General features: G+C 34.2%; 2 protein-coding genes across 3 annotated transcripts in view; one reads left to right on the top strand and one right to left on the bottom strand.

The window, feature by feature from the left end:
- The first annotated feature begins 1,299 nt into the window (after positions 1 to 1,299).
- Positions 1,300 to 8,793, top strand: LOC106053341 (HCLS1-associated protein X-1-like). Of its 2 annotated transcripts, none has more exons than XM_013208883.2 (7): positions 1,300 to 1,642; positions 5,832 to 5,953; positions 6,242 to 6,453; positions 6,722 to 6,764; positions 6,983 to 7,131; positions 7,311 to 7,464; positions 7,901 to 8,793. In XM_013208883.2, the coding sequence occupies exons 1-7, from the start codon at positions 1,482 to 1,484 to the stop codon at positions 8,026 to 8,028; spliced, it is 969 nt and encodes a 322-aa protein (XP_013064337.2). In that variant the 5' UTR covers positions 1,300 to 1,481; the 3' UTR covers positions 8,029 to 8,793. The 2 variants fall into 2 exon arrangements, with proteins under 2 accessions (XP_013064337.2, XP_013064336.2); XM_013208882.2 differs by having other exon boundaries at positions 1,302 to 1,642; positions 5,817 to 5,953.
- Positions 8,794 to 13,050: 4,257 nt separating this feature from the next.
- LOC106053339 (neuronal acetylcholine receptor subunit alpha-10-like) overlaps positions 13,051 to 15,240 on the bottom strand; it is a 66,088-nt gene continuing 63,898 nt past the window's right edge. Inside the window, exon 10 of the mRNA XM_056029904.1 lies at positions 13,051 to 14,116. Coding sequence (XP_055885879.1) covers positions 13,491 to 14,116 — 626 coding nt within the window. The 3' untranslated portion in view covers positions 13,051 to 13,490. The remainder of the gene's footprint in view (positions 14,117 to 15,240) is intronic.

The raw sequence follows: 15,240 nt of genomic DNA on the forward strand, positions 1-15,240 counted from the left end.
GTCATTGGTTAATATGCATGACTAAATGCATGACGCGTAGGACGTAATCATCTTCTTTTTTGAAGTAACGTCTGTATTATGTAAGATAAGATAACTGTGTTGAAAGTGTTAAGTTGGCATGGAAATTAAAGGGCAAGTGTAACAACGGATAGGAGTCCGTGCTTTGACTGAGAACAATAAATTAAATTAAAGAACAATACCGGGTATACCAATCATAAACTTTAAACTGCATTTGATATTAAACATATTATTGACCCCATTATCTCAGTGATCAAACTTATCAAAGCTAGAAGTCTTAACCACAGGCAGTTCAAAAATTCCGATGTTTGGTACCACAGTAGTATCCGCTTGTTTAACAAGTACAAGGTGTTGAGAAGAATAAGAACGAAATCGTTATGTTCCTTGAAGGACATTGACTGTGACTTTGTTACTAATATTTCTAATGAAAAGTGGAAGACAATTCTCGTTTTACACTGGCGTTAATGTAGTGGATTGTTTCCACACGAAATGTACAGTAAAGTAAAACTGTACATTTGTGGTAAAATGTTGTGATGTAAAAAGACTGATAAAGTGAAAAAATATATTCGTAAAATGTGTTTCAGATATTGTTAACCCTTGTTGCAATTCCTCTATTGGTAGTGTTAAAAAAATGAAATGTAAATGTATAATACAGTATACATGTGAATTTAAAGACATTCTACTCAATTAGCTAACGTATTTGTCTAATTTGTAAGTATATATTTCTCTCTCTCTCTCTCTCTCGCTCTCGCTCACACACACACCACACACACACACCACACACACACACCACACACACACATACACACACATACATACATACATACACATGCAGCCCCCGCCCCGTCCCCCAATTTGTTTTAATGCAGCCCTCGAAAGAAAAAGGTTGCCCACCCCTGATATAGATCCATCGTCCAGGAGTACAGAGACCATACTATAACAAAGAATACAGCTTTCTAAACTTAAAAGTGTAGTGTAGCCTACTCATCGCTCAATCAGTTAATCGGAATGAATGGGAACGCTCAGTTTTTTAGTCTGATTAATTTTAAGATACTTTTTATGGACAAGTTTTTTTTTGTTAATGCAACTCAATATATAATATATAATATATATTATTATCTAATCTAGATCTAGATCTAGTTTTTTTTTTTTTTTATAGCCTAGCATCAAGCAATAAGTCGCACTGTTGTTGGAAACAAATCAGATTTGAGATAAAGGTAATAGATCAAAATCTAGTATCTATAGTTCAGTGCTTTTGTTTTGATTCTTCTTTGGAAAAGTTTTTGAAAAGCAAGGTCAAAACAAAATTTCCAGAAAGTTTCTTTCAACTGATCATCTAATAAAAAAGTGATGTAGTAACAAGTTGCTAGACAATTTGTCGACACGATATCAACCCAGTCTAACTTATATCAATAAGTCATAACTTAAACATTAATTTGTGATTAAAATCATCATCATTCATCATGGATATGGGTGACATGTTCAGAAGGTTGTTTGGTTTAAGAAGTGCACGGAGATCAGACAGATTTGTGGATGCTGATGACAGTGATGATGATGATTCTTTTCACAATCACATGAATGACAACAGTAAATACAATGAGAACGACGACGACACAGGAATGGGGTATGTTGTTGTTGATGAGACTAAATCTAATCACTGAGTGAAGTCCAAAGAATTCTAACTATTCTAAGTCAAGCCGAGTCTCTCTTTTTAATTATTTTCATTTTCCTTGAATTATTTAGTTTTTTTTCATAATCATAATGATGATAATATCATAATTAATGACTCTATTATCTGATGTAACATCATTATCATTCATATCATGACATATGCTTGCCTGAGTGTTTTGACCTGCTATGTTACAATGATATTAGACTAAATAAATTGCTTTGTTAACTCCTTCAAGAAAGTAAAAATGCTGTCAACATTCAGCAGCGAGGCTGAAATGATGCTACCAGCACCCGATCACATTTTCCCTGTTTACGTTTTTAATCCCTTTCCTTAAAAGTTATTTTTCTTCTGATACTTTTGTGGATCTAAGTCTAAGCTGTTTTTATTGTTCTAAATATTTTTTATTGTGACTTTTTTGTTTGTTTACATCATGGCTGACAAGCCTTCTTGTTTGTTTGTCTGGCTTCAGGCCTCCTCACTGTTTTACAGATTATCAGGCTCTAAATATCTTTATAGATATATGAATAATAGTGACATGGGTGACTGAAAGTGGTTTTCATCCTTCCAATTCAAGCGAGTCTGAAAGTGAAATATAGACATCTCTAGATCTAGTATACGAAAGGGGGCGTTGCCCCAGCCAGGCTCAAGTAGATTTAGAAAGCAACTTTGCATTGCAACAGATGATTTAGAACCAACTGAATCGGAAGAAGCAGATCTAGATCTGCTGCCAGCACCGTCTACCCATAATAATTTTAGGTTTTTGCCTAAAGATGGTAGTCAGCCTGGAATAAATCCTGCTACTGACCTAGATGAAAATTCGACTCCACTTCATTTTTTTTTTGGTACCCTAATGACATCTGATATTACTGATGATTTAATTAGATCTGTCAACAATTATGCTAAACACATGATTGTAAAGAATAGCCCAGCATTGTCCAGATAAAGATTAAACAGTGCCAATTGGCATAATTTTACTGAGTATGAATGGCTCAAATTTTTAGCCATCATTATCATCATGGGCATTGACAATAGACCATCAATTTGAGACTACTTCTCAACCGCTGATAATCTTTACACAGGCTTTTATCACAAGATGTTTCAAAGGGAGAGATTTGAAACAATTTACTATTCACTACTTCATGTGGGAGAGCCATATAATATGCTGAAGACAAAAACAAAATCGAACCTTTTGTGAATAGCCTTACTGAAAGATTTCAGTTTGCATTTACACCAATTTAGTCTGTCTCCATAAATGAGATGATTATTGGATGGAAGAGAAAGTGGAGGTACAAAATGTTCCATGCTGCTAAACCATACAAGTAGCACATCAAACGTTTTGGCCTAGTAGACAGTGGTACTGGTTATGTATTGAACCTTGTTACTTACTATGGAGCATATACTTTATAGACCCTGAAGCTGATCCAAATCAAAATATTTGACACCCTCCTGAATCATTTGGGTAAAGGTTACCATGTTTATGCATATAGATGGTACACAACAAGGGCTTTAATTGACCATCTGGGTCAAGGACAATATAATACAGGGACAGTGCAAAACAACCGTGTTGGCTTCCCCAAAGCTCTGAAAACCATAGTTCTTAAACACATGCAAAGTAAGTACTGGATAAAATCTTGTGTGTCTAACCTGGAAGGACAAATTAGCTAACAAGCCAGTTATCCTTTCTTCAGCAAGTGCTACAGCAGAGGATGTCACAGTTCAAAGGGGCAAAGTTAAACCTGGAGCCATCCATGCTTACAACTACAACATGAATGGATGTGATTGTGCAGATCAGATGATTGGTTACTATGGCATTCATACTCAAATAGCAAAAAAAAATGGTGGAAAAAGATTTTTTACTGGTCTTGAGAGATAACTACAGTAAATGCTTACATCTTCTGTGCCTTACTAGACCACCAACAATGAAGAAACATGAGATGACTCTTAAAAGCTTCAAGCAATGAGACATTGACAAGCTATACTGCAAAGCCTCTGCAATCATGTCCGATCCCAACCAGAACAATTCAAACAAAACCTGGAGGTCCTAGATTGGTTAATCACATTGAATGCCTAAAAGGAGCCAAACACCCCATTGTTCACACTGAAAACAACAGAATATGTAAGGTATGCAGCACACCTAAACAAACAAAACGCTGCAACTTTATTTACAAAGGCTGTGAAGGTCATCCTCATCTCCATCCAAAATATTGTTTTGAAATTAAGCACACAAAATTATTTTTTTATCTGTTGTACGCAGTACTTGTATATATGTTGATTTTGTGTACAAAATGTATTTCTAGTTTCAAGTTTCATTGTTGTTATTTTCATACTTTTTTTTTTAATGAGACTGCCTAAAAGGATCACTAAAAGTGTAAATATGGATAAAGTTTGACAGTGTTATGTTTTTTCTGTTGATAATTGGTTATAATTTAATATTTCTTACAATAATAATGAATGAGGACTGTTGTGATATTCTTTTTTACTTGGGTAAGTCAATTTTTAAAGAGAAATGAAATATATATATATTTTTTTTCATCTCTGAAATTACCTAATTTTTTTTTTCCAGTGACTATTTATAACACTCAAAGATAAATTATCTTGTAGTACATTCAGTTTCCAACAAAATTGTATGTATGTCTATGTTTTTAACAAACAGAAAAAACAGTATGACATTTATAAATATGAATATGTGATAAATTGTGTGAAAAAAAATTCCGGCACAATGAGAAAAAATGACTGTTTTTAAGAGTTAATGAGAGTCTGTGACATAACCATCTAGAAATTCATGATTCCTCATTTGATTGAACACGCTGATTAACATAAAGACATTAATTTTGTTATCAGATACAACATAGGATAATTTTAGAACTTGATGCAAATTTGGAACATATTGTCTTTATTAGTTGATATCAATCTGATATTTAAGAGTTTGCAATTTAACTGTGCATTATTTGGTAATGTTTGATTTTGCACAGAAATGAAAATGCCTAAATACTCTTCCCTTTTTAGAGAATTAAGATTTTTACTTGTATTTATCCTTAACCTATATTTTTTTTTGTTTTATATTGTCTTCTGAATTTGAACATATTTTTGAAAATTTCATGTGAATCTCACATGGACCTTGCAAAACCTTTCAAAATTTATGCTACACTAAAGCTATATAGGCCAAAATTTTAAAAAATTAACAAGAGAAATAAAATGTGAATGTTTTACCATTTGTAAATCACATATATAATTGTAGAACATTACTGACAGAAAAAGGGGTTGTGGTTACTTAGTGTTAAAGTCATTTGCTTTAGAACAAAGGGGTTCTTAGCTACATCCTGATGAAAACTGTCATTTTGAACTTAGTGATTTTTTGGACTCCCATGAGTCTTACATTAGTGTGTGTGTGGGAGGGGGCTAAGTAAAGGCAGTTGGTTGTTGTGCTTGTCATGACTTTAATTGTCACTGATAGAAACAAATATGAAAGTGCAACTTTTAAATGCACAACTTAATACACATTTTTTGTTATAAGCTAAATGCACTAGAGAACTATTTTATTAGTAATTCCATGTATTCCTTTAGTTAAAATAATGCTAGTGTCAGATATTACAATCTTTTTTTTTTGATTGCATGAATCTTTAGAGATAATGGCAACTTAAAGCTTAGGTTATTGTGTAGGTGTCTCACTTAGAAATGTGTGTAGACAATCTGTTGAAATCTTATTATAGAAATGGACATTTGTACACAAAACATCACTTTGATAGAAAAACTTAAAAAATATATAATTAACATCTGTACACATAATTGTAAATGATTAACTGCAGTGTTTAATAGTTTTATTGAGTGCAATTATCAGTCTATGGTTAGTAGGGAAGTAAATTAACATTTATATTAAGTATTAAAAAGTGAGGTCACTGTTAGAAGCTATTTGCTCTCTTAGCATACCCTATAAAGCTTAAACAAAATATTTTTGTCTATATGCAACTGACTAATGGCAACTGACATATTTTTGCAACTTTTATTTTGTACTTAAATAAACATATAATTGTATAAATATTTAGATTAAAAATTTGAGTAGACTTTGTGATATTATGCTTATTTTTTAAATTAATACATTTTGTTTTGTAAATTTGTCGTTACTTAGCATTTTTTTTGGTAGCCTAAATGGCCTTGAAGACATGTTTGAACATTTTCATGGTGATATGCAGAGACAGATGGAGGCTATCCAGAAAGAAATGGAAGATATTATGAGAGGATTTGGAGCTGTAGACTTTTCATCAGGTTATTGCATTTTTGTTTTTGCATTCTCTAATATCAAAGAAAGATCTGAACTAACTTTGTTATTTTTTATATATGTTGTTCTCTTAAATCTAAAAATTTTATGCATCAACTTTTTATGTTTTTACATATAAATCAATGATTTCAAAATATGTTTTTATTTTATATTTAATAAGCATGACATTTATGCATAATATGTGTCAGCACTAAAAGCTTCAAACTTCATTTTTATTTTTATATTTACCTTGCATATTGTTCATCTAACCCCCTACCCTTCAACTTTGTTTTCAGTCTTTCATGGACCAACATTTAGAGAAATAGAGCCCAGCAAAGATAGTAAAGCAGAAGATAGCAGTCCCAAAATTTGGTTTGGTTCTGTTTCACCTTTTTTCAACAATGGACTTCGTAAAGAAAAACAAAGTCCCAGAGATTTTATGCTGAAAGAAAATTATTTGGACACCCCAAAAGCTATAGAAACACCTTCAAAAGGCTATGAGGCACCTGTAAGGCATATATTTTTTTTTTTTTTTTTTAAATCTTTGACAATTCATGTCAAAATTAGGTAATATGTTTTGTGAAATGCTAAAGACATTTTTGAGAACTAGTAACCTAATATTCTATATATATATTAGAATGATATTTAAAATAAAGTTTTAATCCTCTTTAAACAATTGTGTTCATGAAAAGAAAAAGTTTACAATGAAAGTATTTTTTTTATTTCAGCATTTCTTAATGATTAAATTTTACCCTTTTTTTTTTGTCTTATGACAGATCTTGGTGCCTCATGGTGATGATCTTAGATCAACAGATTCAGGTAATGTAACAAGGCTCAGCTTTGAAATTGAATATTGTCTATAAACTTCTTGCGTTTTAAAAAATATGTTATATTTAAATCTTCCTTTAACCTTTTAAACATTAATATAATTTTTTTTCTTTAACCTATTGATTAAAGTTTTTTTTTTTTATTATTTGTTGTTTGTAAACATAGTTGAGATATTTGGATATCAAACTGTTATGTTTATCAACTTGCAGACCTTGATGGTAAAATCAGCGAAGATAAGCTCATTGATCTCATTAAGAAACCTAATGTGGTAGAACCCAGTCACCCAGAACAAAGGCAGCCTTCTTTCTTTTCTACTTCCAAATCTTATAGTTTCTCAACTTTCAGAGGCCCAGATGGGGTAAGATATACTAAATATATATATATAACAAAATAAAACTAAAATAAATTATGAATATGTAACTTAAGTGTTCATATTGACATTGAAATAGGATACTGTTAACATGAGTAAACATATTTATTTGAATGCGTTCAGTTTAGACCCCATTTTAGTTGTTATTCTAAACAAAATATTACCAGAGAATTGAAGAGAAAAGAGTTTCAAGAGACTCCAGTGGCCGTGAAGAAAGTACAGTAACTATGAAGCTAGGCGACAGAGCATACAGTGTGACAGAGGTTACTCATCCAGATGGTAAACATGAGAAGAGGGAGTCGTACAATAATGTGGATGAAAGTAAGTAGTCTATAAATTTGTATTTTCAGAAATGATTGGGTTTCTTTAGGGCTTAAGTACATTGCTTAAGTAAAGTACACTGCTAAAGTACACTGCAACTTTTAAAATCCATTGCCTATTTATTTTTTAAATAAGGGTTTATTCTATGCTATTTTCAGGTCTAGTTATTTTTCCCCAAATGTATTTTTACTATAACAGTTGCTTTAATTTATTGTAGATCTTAGTTTATCTTACCAGCGTAATCAATCATTTTTACATAAATTTACATGCATAGTTAAAAGAGTTGAATATAACATTCAAAATTTGAAAATAACATAAATAGGATTTTTTAAAAGTAAGCTTTCCAAAAATGTTATCAGAGAAGTGGATTTTTAGTAGAAATTTTATCTATAGTCATTTCTTGTGACCTAAAAGCATTTTTTTTTTTAATTTCCAGAGGATCTCAGCAAGTTCCTAGAATCATGGAGTAAGCCAAATGGAAGTCTGATGCCCCCACCACAACACTCAGATCTTGACTCCAAGGATGTAGATTTATTTTCCAAATTATTTGGCAGAAAATTTTGATGAAGAGGATGCCAGATGATCCAGCAATTAATTTAGACAATAAAAAAATGGAATAAAAATTGTCTCCATAAGAAAACTTGACAATTTCAAGACAACATTTATTCAAAATGTCTCAAGCTGCACTCTTGAAACTTTTCAATTTATACAAACCTGTCAGGAAACTGAACCAGATTAATTATTCTAAATGTGTACTAAAAAGTTTTTCATAATCTTGTCTGTTATCCTTGTCATAACTATGTTAGTGCTATCATATTGATAGTTACTAATATAAGTTATATAAACAAAAGTAGTAGCCCCTTGTCATTTTGTGCCAATGTTTCTATGAACCTTACCTATATAGCTCACTGGTGATTTATTTCTACCTTACCATTGGTGGTTTGTCTTTGCAACAAAAACACAGTGATTAGAGTAAGTAAAAGCTATAGACCAAACTGTTCTAGGTTAACTGTTGTAATATCATATTTAGTCCTTGACATTCATTGTCAGCCATTCTGCAGTTAAATGTAACTAGAAATACAGTTGAATGTAACTAGAAATAATGTTTATGTCTAACAATGAAGAAATAATAGTTATAAAGCTCAAAATCTTAATTCGTAACATCACATTATAAAATATTTATGGCTAATGCTATGTTCTTTATATAAAAGAAACAAAACATGTTTATTATAAAGAGAACAGATTGTTAATAATTGTTTATTCAACTAGAAACTAGATTATCCATAGTGCTAATCTTTAACATTAAAACCAAATGTTTGATCAAACCTTTTTTTTTTGTTTGTTTTCTGTTGGTAGTCTTTTGTTTACTTTAATTATTATGCTATAGGCTCTGAAAAAGTGTAATATTAAAAAAAAAATAAATTTAGTCATAAAAAAATAATTAATAAGCACTATCAGAAATGCATACCCACCCCAATGATAAAAAATTGTATTGCTAAGACGTTGAACTTCTTTCCAATACAAAATTTTATATTCCCACTTAGATCACAGTCAATTAAAGATGCAAATTTGAATACACCCTGCCAATGAAAGGGGTTTATTTAGAATGTACATGCCAACTCTAATACCATCCCTGTTCAGGCTTTTCAACTTTCACTGAGCACAAGTGACATTTAGTTTACTCCCAGAAAGAAACAAAGAATTCAAGAGTAACAAAAATCTGTGGTTTTCTTCATCTTAAAGCATCCTTCTTTCAACTCATAAGATAATGCATCTGTGTTTTGAAACTTCTTGTTATACTTCTGTTGTTTCCAAAAAAAAAAAAGAATATTAAAAATATCTATTCGGATTGATTTCTTTAAATTAATGACTTCTATGTATCTTTTATTATTATAGATAATGAATCTTGAATCTGTTCTATTTAAATATTTGATAGAAATTTTTAAATAGATTGAAAATAGGGAAACTAAACTAAACTGAGAATTTATTTTTCAGAAAGTAAGATTTCAAAATCGATGTAAAGGATAGTTTCTCAAAGATTTAAAATGCAGGCCTTTATGAAGTCAAATATTAAAGTTAATTTTTGTACTATTTCCTTTTCCCAGATATAGTTGTACCTTTTAAAGTTAATAAGTTCTCTTTTTAATCCCTGAGGCAGATGATGTAAAGCTCATTTGTTTCTTGGAACCAGGGGAAATAACTTTGAACAACTTTTTTCCCCCCAAAATGTTGGAGTTAAGTGGACTCATCAGTCCTGAAGCTCAATATCCCAGTCATTGCCAAGATTCCAACTTCCAGTCCAGAAGCCAAGCTCTTTACCACTAGGCCACCAGCCCTTCTCTCCCAAATCAACTAGATTGAAAAGATGTAAAATGTTTTACATAATTCGGATGTTCCTTCAGAGTTGAAGATAGTTTACTTCCTAGTCCAAACCTCCCGCAGGACGACGGGGGATGGGAGCGGGCAGGGTTTGAACCCTTGACCGTCGATAAATCCGAACGACAGTCCAGCGAGCAAACCGCACGACCAGGCAGCCATCCTGTGAATGGTGATGGTCATATTTTAACCATGATATTCCTTGTAGTAAAAATATTGAATATTTTTATTGAATAGGAACACAATAAACCAATAAAACCAAAATAATGATTAGATTATCAAATTTAAAAGATACACAATTTTCAAAAGTAATTTTATTAATTTTTTTGTAAATGATGTTTATAATTAATTTGTTTTGACATTTTCTCTTTTTAATTTTTTTTTTCAAATTGGAAAACAAATACATAAAAAGTTGTTAACATCATTAAAAAAGTAGTCATAGCATTTCTTGTTTTTAAAAAAAAGTATTCATAATATTTTTTGTTTAAATCACTCTTTATTTTGGAATCTTTGCATTAGACAATTTATATACACGAAACAAGTATGTATATATGTATACCAACCAAGTTTAATAAGTCTCATGGGTTTCCATGGAATTTTCTTGATTGTCTTTCAAAATATTTGGATCTCAATGTTTGGAGCATAAGAAATATTTTAATAATAATCAATATTAGAAAAGTTTGAAACTTGTTCCCACACTCATGAAATATTTATCTTTTAAAAACAAAAAATAAACTATTGCCAAATTAAAATTACCATTATGTTTGTATACAAACATGTTTGTGTGTAGGTATATGGGGTTTATAGAGCTAACCATTTCATCTGAATTTATAGTGCATCTCAAAACACTACATGCTCGTCCATACCTCCTACACACAAAATCATAACATTTAAACATTTAGTTTTTTTTAGTCCACAGGCTTTTGAAGTACACATAGCCATCACTTTGCTTGTTAGACGCTTTTAAGTGAATCTTAATTGAAGTTTATGTTCTATTTTTTTAAAGAGGAGCAAGGGGAACAACTGGTGGATTACATTTGTATTTCAGAATTAGTATTTATGAGACGACATGGCCTAAATTGTGCCTAAACTCAAACTCAAGTATTTATGAGCTAATATGATCTTGCTTTCTCTCAATTTTGTTACGCTAAGTGAAGACAAACAGAACAATGGGGTCCATAACTGTACAGATGTTGCTTCGTTCAGAAGAACAAGACATGAATTATCTTTTGTTAGAACATCACGTTTTTTTTGTGTGTTCAAGCATGACTTGGCCATACTAACATGCAGAAGTAGTAGAGCCATCACCGCAATGAATACGGCTGACCATTGCATGCACATTTAGCCTTGACGTCTGATCAGATAGTATCTTATGTTTGGAAATGGTTATATTGTAATAACTTAAGTGAGGCAACTCAACGAGGACATAGATGTTTATTTACACGAGGACATCACAAACACTTAGTAACGTCTGCCTTGAGTACAACATCTCCATATTGGCTCTAGACTTGGGCGGAAATCGTTAGTCTCTTATGTCAACATCCGACTTGTCTGGTCACTGATAGTGCGCACCTTCTTTCTGCACTATCTTGGATGGCGGTGCGCATGGCAAAGTCATAACATTGCCCCCGTCTTAGCACTTTTCGTCCCGAAAAGAAACACTGCAGCTGAGGTTTGACAGTTCCAGGTGGAGGTCGATCAGTGGGGGCCACGGGCGGCGGGGAGCGTGTTCCCCACGAGGCCATCCGCATTGTTTTCTTCCAGTGCCGCTTTCTCTTTCTCCAGTTGACCAGGCTGTTGTTGCGATAATGACGTGGCCGTTTGCCACACAAAGAGATAGGGTCGAGCACTGTTTTCTTCAGCACAGCCGTTGATCGGACACGCTGTCTCAGCAGACCTTCCCGACAGACGCCTCTCAAGGGAGCTTCAGGTTCGCTTGCAGCCACGTTGCAAGCAAAGTCCAATGCACCGAAGTCATCCTCAGACAACAGTCTTACGTCCAGAAGATAGGTCTCTTCAGGTTCAAGTGGAAAATGTCTTTCTCTTGACAGCTCAGATTTAGAGTGATTTGATTGACATTCATCTATGCCAATGTCGATGATGATGGTAGAAGTACATATGCGCTGTTGGTGGTTTTCTTGGCATCTAAATTCTATGTGTGAAGCGCCGCACGTACAATTCATGCTAAACTTCTGGATGCAGTTGTCAAGCTTCGAATTTCCCTCGTGAGCACCGGCAGATAGGCAGAGGTCTTTAAGGTCCATAGCAACAGGCTTGAAAGCAGACCCAACGTTGTCTTGATCTGTCCGGCTCATTGAGGTACTGGTAACAGGTACAACAGGAACAAACGCTTCAGGCACATAACAGACTTCAGTTAAGGTACTGGTAACAGGTACAACAGGAACAAATACTTCATTTGTCTCTTTCCGTTCGACTCGGTACATCCCGTTGAGATCATCACAGCAATCGCTATCACGTTTCTCGTCTTGAAAGTCACAACCACAAGACTTGCCCACAACACAGACACAGACGGCGCTCAAATCCCCAGCGTCTCCGTCACCACTGTTTGTGCAACCACAGTCTTGACCACGCAACTTCTTAACCAACGAGTCTACAGGCAACTGCTCCTTTACAAACGAGTTAACTCCTTCTTTCAGCTGAGACAACATTTTATCTACCTTGTTCCCCATACTGTTAATTTGTTCACACATTGCTTCATTTATCTTGCCAATAAGCTCATAAATCTCCGGTTCAATTTCAAATAAGTAGGTATCTGGATCTTCGTCTTCATCTATCAAGGCTTGCCGGAGACGAGTTGTAAGCACCTCCTTGGTACCACCAATTATCTCATATCGGTTACGAAGTTCCTTCCTAAGCTCTCTAACTGAGAGTTGGTCTAATCGTTTCAAAGCTGCCATTGTAAATCCTACCTCCTCTCGTTGAGTTGCCTATAATCCCACTTCTGACAACCAATTGTAATAACTTAAGTGAGGCAACTCAACGAGGACATAGATGTTTATTTACACGAGGACATCACAAACACTTAGTAACGTCTGCCTTGAGTACAACATCTCCATATTGGCTCTAGACTTGGGCGGAAATCGTTAGTCTCTTATGTCAACATCCGACTTGTCTGGTCACTGATAGTGCGCACCTTCTTTCTGCACTATCTTGGATGGCGGTGCGCATGGCAAAGTCATAACAATATGGTTCCATCACAGGCAATGTCAAAATGCAACCAGTTCGGTCTACCCATGGATAGTTAACTATGCGACTAATCATATAGACAGTCAATTTGAGGCATTGAAATAATGGTGTAGACTCCATAATCTAAAAGATTGATTCCTTTATAGGTTATAAGAAGAGCTGGTTTAAGGATGTTATCATCAAGTCAAAGCACCTAGTTGATCCATAATCTGGTTCGATTTCTAGTATATCTACTATATGTGCGAAATGTAAGTTTATTCAGCTATTTCCAATGCAATGTCTTGGCATTTCTCTGACTATAACTAACAGAAATTCACTGAAAAGTAAAAAGGGCGGGGTAACGAAATGAATGAATTTATTTACATAAAATAAGTCGATTGTATAAACTTATGACAACAATTAAACAAAAGAGCACAACCACTTGTCCAGATTTGTCATTTATCCTATGAGTATTTGACCAGAGTTGGCGTCTCTGGTTTTGTCATGGGCATAATGACCAGAGTCACAATAGAGGCGGTCACTGTCAACAAAAGGAAGATGTAAAAAAGAAATTTGTCCAAGACCTGGGCCGCCTCTTCCCACTGAAGCTTGATTTCCACATTGGAGTCTTTCTCCTGCTCCTTCAGAAGAACTTTCTTCAGGAGATGCAATAGTGTCTCCACGTCGTCCTCTCTGGGCTGGCCCAGCTTGCGTTTCTCGTGGGTCTGGGGCGGTATTCTCGGGTTGGGATTGTGATTTCTTCCTAAAGATTCGCCACTGCCAGGGCTCTCACCAAGCTCGTACTCGAGTAGGCCGCAGCCAGAGTCACTGGAGACGTGGTTGCCGTTGCTTACGCGGTATATGGTCCGAGATGTCCTTAGAGGAGCAGGGGAAGTGACTCTGACGTCGCCGGAGAAAGATTTAATGAAGTGTAGCTTCCTGAACATAATTTTGCCCAGGACTATGGTGAGACCACGGAGAAGTTTTGGGACTGGTTTCTCGTATTGACCACCGTGGCTTATGTTGGAAATGAGAACAGCTAGCATAACTGAAACAGACGTGATCCCCATAACTGTGGTCAGGTACATACCTAATAATAGAGAAGGCAAGAATAGTAATTACTTTAATTCAAGACAATAAAGAGATGAGAACAATCAAATGAGCATACAGGCACATTATTATTTTGGGAGTGTCTAATAAATATTATATTATATAATATCATGGGCGTAGCCAGGACTTTTTTCGGAGGGGGGGGGGATTTTTTTTCTCCCCCTTCCCCCCGCTAAAAAATTCATATGTGTGTTTGTGTGCATGTGTATGTTTACATAATTAATCTTTATTAATTCGGACCTTTCATTCTTTCGGAAGATGTTTATTGTGCCCTAGAATAGGTTCTTTCTGGAGTTAGTGGAAAAATTGTAGACTTCTTGACCGTGTCAGTAAAAGGGTCTGGGGGAGCGCTTCCTAGGGACACAACAAATATCTATAACAGACTTAATAAAACTTTGTGAATTCTTCAACTGATGTTTATTTACAATTGAGGATGATCCGTCGTTTTAATTAGTGGTCTATTCGCTCTACATCTTGCTACAAGCCCGAGCCACATTCTTCTCCTATCATGTAGTGCCGTGTTCTGCAACGTAATTCGTCTGTCTGACTGCGTCACTAGCTTTACCGTCGCTAAAGACAATGCACAATATATTTATTTACAAAACTAACATGATCTCTAAACTACATATCATCGGAAGGGCCAATGTCGTTGGTCAACCATGTAACATTTCGGAACTACGAGTGACATGCTGAATCTTCAAATATTCTGAATGTGTATTAGTTATCGTGTGTGTATAACTTCCCACAGCGCAATAGTCCTGTTTTATATCAGCTTCGTCTAGTTAGCAGTCGATGGTTTTTAAAGCAACTTTGTCAAGAAATGAATGTTCAACCTAGTGAGTAGAAAGTCGTTTGTGGTTTCAAGCTCGCTTTCCATGCACTAATGTTTGTTACTTGAAAGAATTGGAAGACATATTGCCTGTACATAGGTGAATCGTGTATTTAAATAAGATTTGATACAAGTCTCTCTCACAAAAAGTATATATAACTCTAAGTATTATTGAAATCTGAGTGCATTCTGCAAAAGGGAACGTTCTTAACATCTACTGTTTACTCATACAATTAATTGAAGTAATTCAATTAGTCAATATGCATTGTAATATT

Source organism: Biomphalaria glabrata, chromosome 1 (genome assembly GCF_947242115.1).
Source record: "Biomphalaria glabrata chromosome 1, xgBioGlab47.1, whole genome shotgun sequence".
NCBI lineage: Eukaryota > Metazoa > Mollusca > Gastropoda > Planorbidae > Biomphalaria > Biomphalaria glabrata.

Bases quoted from the DNA above. Each gene is read 5' to 3' on its own strand.
- LOC106053341 (XM_013208882.2), top strand. From the start codon at position 1,482: ATGGATATGGGTGACATGTTCAGAAGGTTGTTTGGTTTAAGAAGTGCA. The intron at 5,954-6,241 runs GTTATTGCATTT...CTTTGTTTTCAG, and splicing joins AGCTGTAGACTTTTCATCAG to TCTTTCATGGACCAACATTT. The intron at 7,132-7,310 runs GTAAGATATACT...AAATATTACCAG, and splicing joins CTTTCAGAGGCCCAGATGGG to AGAATTGAAGAGAAAAGAGT.